The sequence below is a fragment of the Ascaphus truei genome, unplaced genomic scaffold (assembly GCF_040206685.1).
Source record: "Ascaphus truei isolate aAscTru1 unplaced genomic scaffold, aAscTru1.hap1 HAP1_SCAFFOLD_673, whole genome shotgun sequence".
Lineage (NCBI taxonomy): Eukaryota > Metazoa > Chordata > Amphibia > Anura > Ascaphidae > Ascaphus > Ascaphus truei.
In genome coordinates this window covers 149,382-161,641 of record NW_027457006.1, presented here as the reverse complement: position 1 = coordinate 161,641, position 12,260 = coordinate 149,382, and the positions used below count along the sequence as shown (strand labels likewise).

The following is a 12,260-nucleotide window of genomic DNA, read 5'->3' as shown; positions in this document are numbered from 1 at the left end:
CCGTATCTCTCCCCGTATCTCTCCCCTGATCGCTATATACCTGTATCTCCCGCCTGTATCTCCCCGTATCTCTATATACCTGTATCTCCCCCCTGATCGCTATATACCTGTATCTCTCCCTGTATCTCCCCGTATCTCTCCCCTGATCGCTATATACCTGTATCTCCCCGTATCCCCCCGTATCTCTCCCCGTATCTCTCCCCTGATCGCTATATACCTGTATCTCCCCCCTGTATCTCCCCGTATCCCCCCTGTATCTCCCCGTATCTCTATATACCTGTATCTCCCCCCTGATCGCTATATACCTGTATCTCCCCCTGTATCTCCCCGTATCTCTCCCCTGATCGCTATATACCTGTATCTCCCCGTATCCCCCCGTATCTCTCCCCGTATCTCTCCCCTGATCGCTATATACCTGTATCTCCCCCCTGTATCTCCCCGTATCTCCCCCCTGATCGCTATATACCTGTATCTCCCCCCTGATCGCTATATACCTGTATCTCCCCCCTGATCGCTATATACCTGTATCTCCCCCCTGTATCTCCCCGTATCTCTCCCCGTATCTCCCTTGATCGCTATATACCTGTATCTCCCCCTGTATCTCCCCGTATCTCTCCCCTGATCGCTATATACCTGTATCTCCCCGTATCCCCCCGTATCTCTCCCCGTATCTCTCCCCTGATCGCTATATACCTGTATCTCCCCCCTGTATCTCCCCGTATCTCTCCCCGTATCTCTCCGCTCACAAACCGCCTTTTTTCAAATCCATACATAAACTCCGGAATGTCGCCGGCTTCCTGCGATCCCATTGGCCATGGAGCCTGTGATGTCATCACTGAAATTCCCATACAGTGGCTGGTCCCAAAAGCTGACAATCTAATGCTAGAGAATCTGAGGCAGGCAGTTACCAGAGGAGCTGACACTCTAATATGTATATACATACAGTGTGTGCCCCTCTCTCTCTACACCATATAGATATAAATTATATGTAATTTGTATATGTGCGTGTGCTAATATATCTCTATATATACATATTATATAGAATGTATATATATATATATATGTGTGTGCCTATATATTGCTCTATATATACATATATAAACTCTATGTAATATGTATATACGTCTATATATATAGAGAGAAGAGAGGGAGAGGAGAAGGAGCGAGAAGAAAGCGAGAAGAGAGCGAGAGAGAGCGAGAGAGAGCGAGAGAGAGAGAGAGTGTATATATATATATATATATATATATATATATATGGAAAACACAAAAGTATACCGCATCAACCCAGTGTATTACTGTAGCCCCAAAACTGCCTGAATTTATGATATAATAACACAAGACAGTGGTGCTAAAGGTTAATGTAATTATGTAACAACGAGAAAAGCAACCTTATGAAGAAGCACACGGGCACACCGAGGAAATGATAACAAAAAGAATTTATTAATGTAGGTTTAAAAACAGGATCGGTACTCGCACCTGCCAGATATATATATATATACCTAGAGGCAAACGCACATCATTGAAGCAAATAACACACCCGAATTATTAAACAAACGAACGCAGCTCGGAGTCAGGCCCGCATATATATCATACGCACAAACTGCGGATTTGTGCGCCTTCCCACCGGAAATAACTGTTTGTTGTAAGATAGTAAATGCAAAAAAATGGTAGCAGAGGTTGCACAAGTATCAAAGTGTCAAGGATGTCAATACATCCCCATTTGAAGCATGGGTGTTAAGGGTCAAACAAAGAGTGACCAGAGCGTCTGAATCAGGATAAGGGTAGGGGTCCCACTCCGCAGACTCCCACTCCAACGCGTTTCGACTAAAAACGGTCTTCTTCGGGGAGTGGTGAGGGGAGGAGTGAGCTGGTATATATAGGCAGGGTGTAACAGCTGAACTCGCGCCAAACACATTTAAAATGCTTCCAGCGGTGACAGAGCAGTGAGTGCGTGAAGCATAGTCACAACATGGGGTCTGAAATGGCATTGTAGACCTCTAATAGGTCTGAAGCTGTCAGGAGGTACTGACGGTGTTCTCCCATATGTAAATCTGGTGTTGACGTATATTACGTCATGACGCAATGCTCGTCATAGCGTCCTGTAGTCATAACTACCAGTAAACACTCCTCGCAGCGGCTACGCGTGAGGAGGGATTGGAGGAGGGCTGCAGGCAGCTAGCACTCGCTGCATCGTCCCGTGTGTCACAGTGTGACGCCCGTGTGTGACAGTGTGACGCCCGTGTGTGACAGTGTGACGCCCGTGTGTGACAGTGTGACAGTGTGACGCCCGTGTGTGACAGTGTGACAGTGTGACGCCCGTGTGTGACAGTGTGACAGTGTGACAGTGTGACAGTGTGACGCCCGTGTGTGACAGTGTGACAGTGTGACGCCTGTGTGTGACAGTGTGACAGTGTGACAGTGTGACGCCCGTGTGTGACAGTGTGACAGTGTGACGCCCGTGTGTGACAGTGGTCGACAAATCACCAAAAAATCTACTCACCACCTAGTACCACACGTGGTATAGAGATACAGTATACAGATATATATATTACATATAGAGATACAGTATAGAGATATATATATATATATATATATATATATTACATATAGGGATATTTTACATATAGAGATACAGTATAGAGATATATATTACATATAGAGGGATATATATTACATATAGGGATATATTACATATAGAGATATATTACATATAGAGATACAGTATAGAGATATATATTACATATAGAGGGATATATATATTACATATAGGGATATATTACATACAGAGATATATTACATATAGAGATACAGTATAGAGATATATATTACATATAGAGGGATATATATATATTACATATAGGGATATATTACATATAGAGATACAGTATAGAGATATATATTACATATAGAGGGATATATATATATATTACATATAGGGATATATTACATATAGAGATATATTACATATAGAGATACAGTATAGAGATATATATTACATATAGAGGGATATATATATATTACATATAGGGATATATTACATATAGAGATATATTACATATAGAGATACAGTATAGATAGATAGATATATATGACATAGGGCTATATACACACAAGCACATGAGTCTCATAAAGAGAACAAGTGTAAAAGCCACGCCCAGTTCCCCACTACTGACCAATCAGCGCTCTTTATATCTGCTGAATGACACAACCACAACCGGCCCTCTATTTAGCCCCGCCCCCTTCATTCTGCCTCCCCTTTGCGGTCTCCCCTCTCTCTGACGTCACTCACTCCCCCACCCAATCCCGCGTCGGCCACACTCTTCGCTCCGCCTCCCTTCCTCGCCCGCATCCCATTGGCTGCCCGTGCTGCCCGTTCCCACCTCTTCTCCTCCTTCCCGCCTCTGTGCTGGGGGATGGAGGCGGGGCGCGCGGCCGGTTGCCATGGAGACGCGTCCAGTGCAACGGCCGAGTCCTGAGGAGCAGAGAGGGGTGTGTATATCTCTCTGTGTATACCGTGTGTGTACCCCTATACAGAGAGGGGTGTGTATATCTCTCTGTATATACCGTGTGTGTACCCCTATACAGAGAGGGGTGCGTATATCTCTCTGTATATACCGTGTGTGTACCCCTGTACAGAGAGGGGTGCGTATGTCTCTCTGTATATACCGTGTGTGTACCCCTGTACAGAGAGGGGTGCGTATGTCTCTCTGTATATACCGTGTGTGTACCCCTATACAGAGAGGGGTGCGTATATATCTCTGTATATACCGTGTGTGTACCCCTATACAGAGAGGGGTGCGTATATATCTCTGTATATACCGTGTGTGTACCCCTATACAGAGAGGGGTGCGTATATCTCTGTATATACCGTGTGTGTACCCCTATACAGAGAGGGGTGCGTATATCTCTGTATATACCGTGTGTGTACCCCTATACAGAGAGGGGTGCGTATATCTCTGTATATACCGTGTGTGTACCCCTATACAGAGAGGGGTGCGTATATCTCTGTATATACCGTGTTTGTACCCCTATACAGAGAGGGGCGCGTATATCTCTGTATATACCGTGTGTGTACCCCTATACAGAGAGGGGCGTGTATATCTCTCTGTATATACCGTGTGTGTACCCCTATACAGAGAGGGGCGCGTATATCTCTCTGTATATACCGTGTGTGTACCCCTATACAGAGAGGGGCGCGTATATCTCTCTGTATGTACCGTGTGTGTACCCCTATACAGAGAGGGGTGCGTATATCTCTCTGTATGTACCGTGTGTGTACCCCTATACAGAGAGGGGTGTGTATATCTCTCTGTATGTACCGTGTGTGTACCCCTATACAGAGAGGGGTGTGTATATCTCTCTGTATGTACCGTGTGTGTACCCCTATACAGAGAGGGGTGCGTATATCTCTCTGTATGTACTGTGTGTGTACCCCTATACAGAGAGGGGCGTGTATATCTCTCTGTATATACCGTGTGTGTACCCCTATACAGAGAGGGGTGTGTATATCTCTCTGTATATACCGTGTGTGTACCCCTATACAGAGAGAGGTGCGTATATCTCTCTGTATGTACCGTGTGTGTACCCCTATACAGAGAGGGGCGTGTATATCTCTCTGTATATACCGTGTGTGTACCCCTATACAGAGAGGGGTGCGTATATCTCTCTGTATGTACCGTGTGTGTACCCCTATACAGAGAGGGGCGCGTATATCTCTCTGTATATACCGTGTGTGTACCCCTATACAGAGAGGGGTGCGTATATCTCTCTGTATGTACTGTGTGTGTACCCCTATACAGAGAGGGGCGTGTATATCTCTCTGTATATACCGTGTGTGTACCCCTATACAGAGAGGGGTGTGTATATCTCTCTGTATATACTGTGTGTGTACCCCTATACAGAGAGAGGTGCGTATATCTCTCTGTATGTACCGTGTGTGTACCCCTATACAGAGAGGGGTGCGTATATCTCTCTGTATGTACCGTGTGTGTACCCCTATACAGAGAGGGGCGCGTATATCTCTCTGTATATACCGTGTGTGTACCCCTATACAGAGAGGTGCGTGTATATCTCTCTGTATGTACCGTGTGTGTACCCCTATACAGAGAGGGGGGTGTATATCTCTGTATATACCGTGTGTGTACCCCTATACAGAGAGGGGTGTGTATATCTCTCTGTATATACCGTATGTATGTATGTATGTATGTATGTATGCATGTAAGGCCGCACTTATAGCGCTGGCGATGCGACTTCGGCCGAAAACAAATACATTGCCGCGGCTGCGTGCGCTCATAGTGCACGCGACGGAGCGGCGACGCCGTCGTCGCGAAAATCTGAAGCCGGCAAAATTAGATTTTTCAAGGCCCGCCGCGTCACGTGACGCGCCTTCAACAAATCAAAGTGTCGGAATCCCGCTACCCGCCGCCCGGTGAAACATAACTTTCGCCGGTGGCGATGGCGACGGGTGACGTCACCCGCCGTGTGGCCGTCGCCAACGACGGCACTATAGGCACGGCCTAAGTCTTTATATAGCGCCATTAGTGTACATAGCGCGTCACAGCAGTAATACACGTGGTAATCATATAAATAACAGATAATATAAATAACAGATCATGGGAATAAGTGCTTTAGACATAAACATAACATTAAGGAAGAGGAGTCCCTGCCCCGAGGAGCTTACAGTCTAATTGGTAGGTAGGGAGAACGTACAGAGACAGTAGGAGGGAGTTCTGGTAAGTGCGTCTGCAGGGGGCCAAGCTTTATGTATCGTGTGTTCATTAGGCTGAGTCCCCGCTGGCGCTGAGCGGGCGCTGCTTGGCGAGGTGACTTGCATACTGTATATATATATATATATATATAATCAAAAAATAAATAGATGATACCGTTCTGTGGCTAACGAAATGCTTTTATTTGTGCGAGCTTTCGAGATACACTGATCTCTTCTTCCGGCGATGTTACAATGAATGAAGCAAGGATAACTTAAAAACAGTGTCTCTTGGAATGTTATCTGTGCTGTTCCTTCCCCCGTGTGGATGTATATATATATATATATATACACACAAACACAAAAGGAAAAAAGAGAAATGGCGCCAACCTAAACCCACTATCTGTAAAAAAGCAATTAATGATGAAAAAAAAAACCTATACTATACAAAATGGATAAATAAAAATAAGCAATAAATGAATAAAAAATATATAATAATAAATGATAAAAGTCCAGAAAATATATAAAAAATACAAATCTGAAAAATACTCCAATTGCTATCCAAAAGAGTCTCTGCCGCCCGCATGAAGGGGACACCACTTCCTTGAAGCTATCTACAAAAACAGAAAAAAAACAGGCGCACTCATAGTGAGTGCGCCTGTTTTTTTTCTGTTTTTATAGAGATATATATATATATATACGCGATGCGCGCACGGGTATGCGCGTGCACACACGCTCCCTGGCGCTCAGCGCTTCTGTAAATAATTTTTTTCAACTTTGCCGCTCGCTCAATGCCGCCCCCCTCTCCCCACCCCCCCACCCCCCGCGGGCACGCGAACAGAAGCAGGACACCCGTCTCACATACTTTGAGCGCCAGCGGGGACTCAGCCTTATAATCCACGGTGTTACTCATATGATTCTTTAAGCAAGTGGGTCTTAAGTTGGGTCTTAAGGTAGATAGAGAGGGTGCTAGTCGGGTATTGAGGGGAAGGGCATTCCAGAGGTGCTGGGCAGTCAGTGAGAAAGGTTTAAGGCGGGAGAGGGCTGTATATACAAAGGGGGCAGAGAGAAGACATCCTTGAGCAGAACACAGGAGTCGTTTCACGAAGTATTTATTTCCGGAAAATGTTGGGATTGTGGCGGTTCTGTGCACGTTCTCTGATCCGTGGACTTACCAGCTTTACGCTGTGCGCTAATATCCCAGGACGTTATAAGTATATGAGTTGCATTAGGTTACGGCCGCAGTGCCTGCGCTGCACGCGCACCTGCGAGGCTGGCGGCGCGGGCAGCCAAGTTCCCTGGTCTGCAGTGAGCTGGGGGGGCGTGATGGGGGCGCGGCCGTGATGTCACCCGGCAGCTTCGCCCTCATTGGCTGAACCGCCGGGGGGGGGCGTGGCCTAGCGCCCTGTCGCGAGTCCTGCTCTCAATTCTCTTGCTACTTTTTCCTTGAAATAGTCAGCAAAGTCCTGGGGTGAGATGGAGGAGGCAGCCGAGGGTGGTCTGAGTAGGGAGTCAAAGACAGAGAAGAGTCGGCGTGGGTTGGACTTGTGCGTGTTCATTAGTGAAGACCAGGTTCTGGAGCAGAGCTGAGAGATGAGAGGGAGGAGCGTAAAGTGGAATCAAAGGCTGGTAGCTTAATAAAGCGCAGGTTTCTGCAGAACCGGGGGGTAGATGGAGGGGAGAAGCGAGATAGAGAGAGTGAGGTGATGGTGAGAGAGAGGAAAAGGGGAAATGGAGAAATCAGAGAGAGAGGAGTTTTTAGTGAAAACCAGGTCTAAGTAGTGGCCATCCTTGTGGGTGCTGGCTGCAGTCCACTGTTGAAGGCCAAAAGAAGAGATTAGAGAAAGAAAGCGGGAAGCCCAAGGGAGAGAGGGGTCATCAATGTGGCAATTGAAGTCCCCAAGGAGAAGAACAGGGGAGTCTGAGGAGAGGAAGAAGGAGAGCCAGGATTCAAAGTGAGAGAGAAAGGCAGAAGGGGGATGAGTAGAGGTAGGTGGGCGATGGAAGACCACCACGTGGACAGGGAGAGGAGAGAAGATCTGGACAGTGTGAACCTCAAAGGAGGGAAAAGCAAGAGAGGGGGGAATAGGAAGGGTTCGGTAACGGCAGAGAGAGGAGAGCAGGAGCCCCACGCCTCCACCCCTGCCATCAGGCCGTGTGTACATACATGGCTCCCTTCTATCTGTCACACGCCTCCCTCTCTCTAGGACAGAAACGCTAGTAGCATGTCGGACGCAGAGAGTGTGACTGGGTCGCCTGGGAGGGACCGGTCCCGCCTGTCTTCACTGGAAAGTGTTAAACAAGAAGAACACCTCTCTGAGGGTGAGCGCTTCCCCATCATGAACCCAGAGCATGGTAAGATGTGACCTAATGACAGGGATGTGTTTAATGGCTTAAAGGGACAGTCCCACGTAGGGGCAAAGTGACCTAATGACAGGGACGTGTTTAATGGGTTAAAGGGACAGTCCCACGTAGGGGCAAAGTGACCTAATGACAGGGACGTGTTTAATGGGTTAAAGGGTCAGTCCCACGTAGGGGCAAAGTGACCTAATGACAGGGATGTGTTTAATGGGTTAAAGGGTCTCTCCCACGTAGGGGCAAAGTGACCTAATGACAGGGACATGTTTAATGGGTTAAAGGGTCAGTCCCACGTAGGGGCAAAGTGACCTAATGACAAGGACGTGTTTAATGGGTTAAAGGGTCAGTCCCACGTAGGGGCAAAGTGACCTAATGACAGGGATGTGTTTAATGGGTTAAAGGGTCAGTCCCACGTAGGAGCAAAGTGACCTAATGACAGGGACGTGTTTAATGGGTTAAAGGGTCAGTCCCACGTAGGGGCAAAGTGACCTAATGACAGGGACGTGTTTAATGGGTTAAAGGGTCAGTCCCACGTAGGGGCAAAGTGACCTAATGACAGGGACGTGTTTAATGGGTTAAAGAGTCAGTCCCACGTAGGGGCAAAGTGACCTAATGACAGTGCGGTGTTTAACGGGTTAAAGGTAGTAGTAGTTATTAGTTTGCATTAGCTGCTCCTCAGGTTAATGATCTGATGGTTGTGGCTGTGATGTTCCCTGCCAGTTTATCTCACGCTCTGTTCTTACCCCCCGGGGGTTTCTCAGGAGGAGGAGAGGACGGGTACAATCGGCAGCAGCAGCGGGAGAAGATCCCTTCCCTGCTCCCCACAGAGGAAAGCTTACTCTCGGTAAGGAGGGGAATCCATGACCAGCCGAGTACTGGATACTCCTCATCATTATACAGCGCGGCGTGTTCATTATCAGTTTATAGATACTCGTCATCATTATACAGCGCGGCGTGTTCACTTGAGAAGGATAGGGGGGTTTAGGCTGGTATTGGAGGTTTCCTTTTGCTGAGCTGTTGGTTCCCTGAAGTGAGACGCTGGCAGCGTGTCGGGCATCTGTCTCTGCAGCAGATGCTACGAGATGAAATCATTAGGTTGCAAATGTGCTTCCAGGGAAACAAAAGCACCGACTCTGCAAAGTGTCAGCAAAACAAAGTACACCAATTCCTTTTCATGCTCCATATAACCTGTCTACACCCGCTCCTATTACCCCATTAACTCCCATCGCCTCAAAACTCTTGCCCCCACACTCGTGCATGTCATCAACCTGTACGGCAACCCTGTACTCTGCTACCTTTCCCTCCTCCTTCAAACACGTAGCAGTTACTCAAAAACAGCCAACCTGTCTTTCTAACTATCGCCCTGTCTCCCTCCTGCCTTTGTCTCTAAACTCCTTGAGCGTCTTGTGTTCTCTCGCTTGCTTCATTTTCTCACTACCTATTCTGTACTAGACCCTCTACAATCTGGCTTCGCACTGCTCACTCCACTGAAACAGCCCTCACTAAAATAACTAATGACCTCCATGCTGCCAAAGGCCGAGTCCATAGACGGACAGGCCGTGCTGAGGCGTGCGGACTCTCCGCACTGAGCCCCTGCATCCTCAATGAGGATGCCTTGAGAGGGGGCTCACGCGAGCGTCCGCAGCGCGCTGTCGGCTGAAAACCTCCAATCACAGCACAGCAGCGTCAACGTCACAGCGCCGTGACGTCGGCGCCGTGACATTAATGTTAGTGCGTCGCGGGCGATTGGCCCAGCGACGTCACTGCCCCGCCTCCAACCACCTCCCCCCGGCTCCCTTCGCGCACGCTGGCTCGCCTGCAAGTCCGTGCAATCGCGCTGACTGAAGCAGGCGAGCCTCAGCGTTAGCGCGCCTCCGCTCTCCCCACCCCTCTATGGCCCGGGCCAAAGACGGAAGTCATTACACTCTGCTCATATTACTCGATCTCTCTGCAGCATTTGACACCGTGGACCACCCTCTTCTCCTTCACATTCTCCATACTCTTGGCATTCGTAACAAAGCTCTATCCTGGATCTCCTCCTACCTCTCCCATCGTACTTTCAGTGTCTCGTTTGCTAACACCTCCTCCTCTATCGATCTCTCTTTGGGGGTACCCCAGGGCCCTGGCACCCCCTTCTCTTTCGCTCTCACTATAAGGCAGATCCTACAGATGGTGCTAATGGGAGAGATACCGGCAACAGCATCGACCCCGGAAGGAAGGAGCCAGAGGATAATGTGTTACCCTCCCCTGTCCTGCTGTGAGACAGGGGTTACACAGGGAAGGGTTTACAGGGCTGAGCGCTCTCACTATAAGGCAGATCCTACAGATGGTGCTAATGGGAGAGATACCGGCAACAGCAGCGACCCCAGGAGGAAGGAGCCAGAGGATAATGTGTTACCCTCCCCTGTCCTGCTGTGAGACGGGGTTACACAGGCCAGGGAAGGGGTTACAGGGCTGAGCGCTCTCACTATAAGGCAGACCCTACAGATGGTGCTAATGGGGGAGATACCGGCAACAGCAGCGACCCCAGAAGGAAGGAGCCAGAGGATAATGTGTTACCTTCCCCTGTCCTGCTGTGAGACGGGGTTACACCGGCCAGGGAAGGGGTTACAGGGCTGAGCGCTCTCACTATAAGGCAGATCCTACAGATGGTGCTAATGGGAGAGATACCGGCAACAGCAGCGACCTCAGGAGGAAGGAGCCAGAGGATAATGTGTGTTACCCTCCCCTGTCCTGCTGTGAGTCGGGGGTTACACCGGCCAGGGAAGGGGTTACAGGGCCGAGCGATTTGCATATTCCATATAAGTGAATCAGTGGAAGCGCAGGATTTTTTAATACCTGGGCCCCCCCGTTCCCTTTTCCCAGAATGCCGACCTAAAGCAAATGGTAGTGCTGAGCCACCTGAGGGCCGAGGTCTGGACGACTGAGCTGGACGCCGCCCTCGATCGATTCGCGTCGGACGTCACTCAGGAGACTCTATCCGTGTATTTTGACCCTCACACCGGGCTTAGGGCCGAGCCTAACATGCCAGCACAGGTGTGTTTGAACATGTCCCGGTCATTAGGTCACTTCATCCCTACGTGGAACTGACCGTTTAACCCATTAAACACGTCCCTGTCATAAGGTCACTTTGCCCCTACGTGGGACTGACCCTTTAACGCATTAAACACGTCCCGGTCATTAGGTCACTTTGCTCCTACGTGGGACTGACCCTTTAACCCGTTAAACACGTCCCGGTCATTAGGTCACTTTGCCCCTACGTGGGACTGTCCCTTTAACCCATTAAACACGTCCCATTCATTAGGTCACTTTGCCCCTACGTGGGACTGACCCTTTATCCCATTAAACACGTCCCTGTCATTAGGTCACTTTGCCCCTACGTGGGACTGACCCTTTAACCCATTAAACACGTCCCTGTCATTAGGTCACTTTGCCCCTACGTGGGACTGACCCTTTAACCCATTAAACACGTCCCTGTCATTAGGTCACTTTGCCCCTACGTGGGACTGACCCTTTAACCCATTAAACACGTCCCTGCCATTAGGTCACTTTGCCCATTCGTGGGACTGACCCTTTAACCCATTAAACACGTCCCTGCCATTAGGTCACTTTGCCCATTCGTGGGACTGACCCTTTAACCTATTAAACACGTCCCATTCATTAGGTCACTTTGCCCGTACGTGGGACTGACCCTTTAACCCATTAAACACGTCCCTGCCATTAGGTCACTTTGCCCATTCGTGGGACTGACCCTTTAACCTATTAAACACGTCCCATTCATTAGGTCACATTGCTCCTACGTGGGACTGACCCTTTAACCCATTAAACACGCCCCTGTCACTAGGTCACTTTGCCCCTACGGGGGCTGCCCCAGTTGAACCCGTTACTGCGCGTGTCCCGGTCCCCGCAGTGAGTCTGTCCTCTCCCGGCAGAATGTGGAGCAGCTGATGTACTTTATCCGGAGCGCGCGGTCCCGCCTGACCCCTGGCAATGTGGAGGAGACGGTGCAGTTCGGCACACTGAGGGGGCCCTATATTGTGGCCTTGCTGAGACTCATCAACGGGATCTACGCTCCGTACATATTCACCAACATCACCTGGCCCGAGAGCATCCGCAATCACTTCTCCGCCCACATGCACCGCTTCCTGGCCTCTCTCACAGGTAACGCTGCACCTCCCGCTCTGCACCTCCCGCTCTG

At 49.1% G+C, this 12,260-nt stretch overlaps 1 protein-coding gene across 1 annotated transcript in view; it reads left to right on the top strand.

Moving 5' to 3' along the window:
• Positions 1–3,399: 3,399 nt before the first annotated feature.
• Positions 3,400–12,260, top strand: part of DNAH2 (dynein axonemal heavy chain 2) — a gene marked incomplete at its 3' end in the record, with an annotated part of 158,236 nt that continues 149,375 nt past the window's right edge. The window contains exons 1-5 of the mRNA XM_075584607.1: positions 3,400–3,489; positions 7,912–8,059; positions 8,824–8,906; positions 10,928–11,098; positions 11,995–12,223. Coding sequence (XP_075440722.1) covers positions 3,442–3,489; positions 7,912–8,059; positions 8,824–8,906; positions 10,928–11,098; positions 11,995–12,223 — 679 coding nt within the window. The remainder of the gene's footprint in view (positions 3,490–7,911; positions 8,060–8,823; positions 8,907–10,927; positions 11,099–11,994; positions 12,224–12,260) is intronic.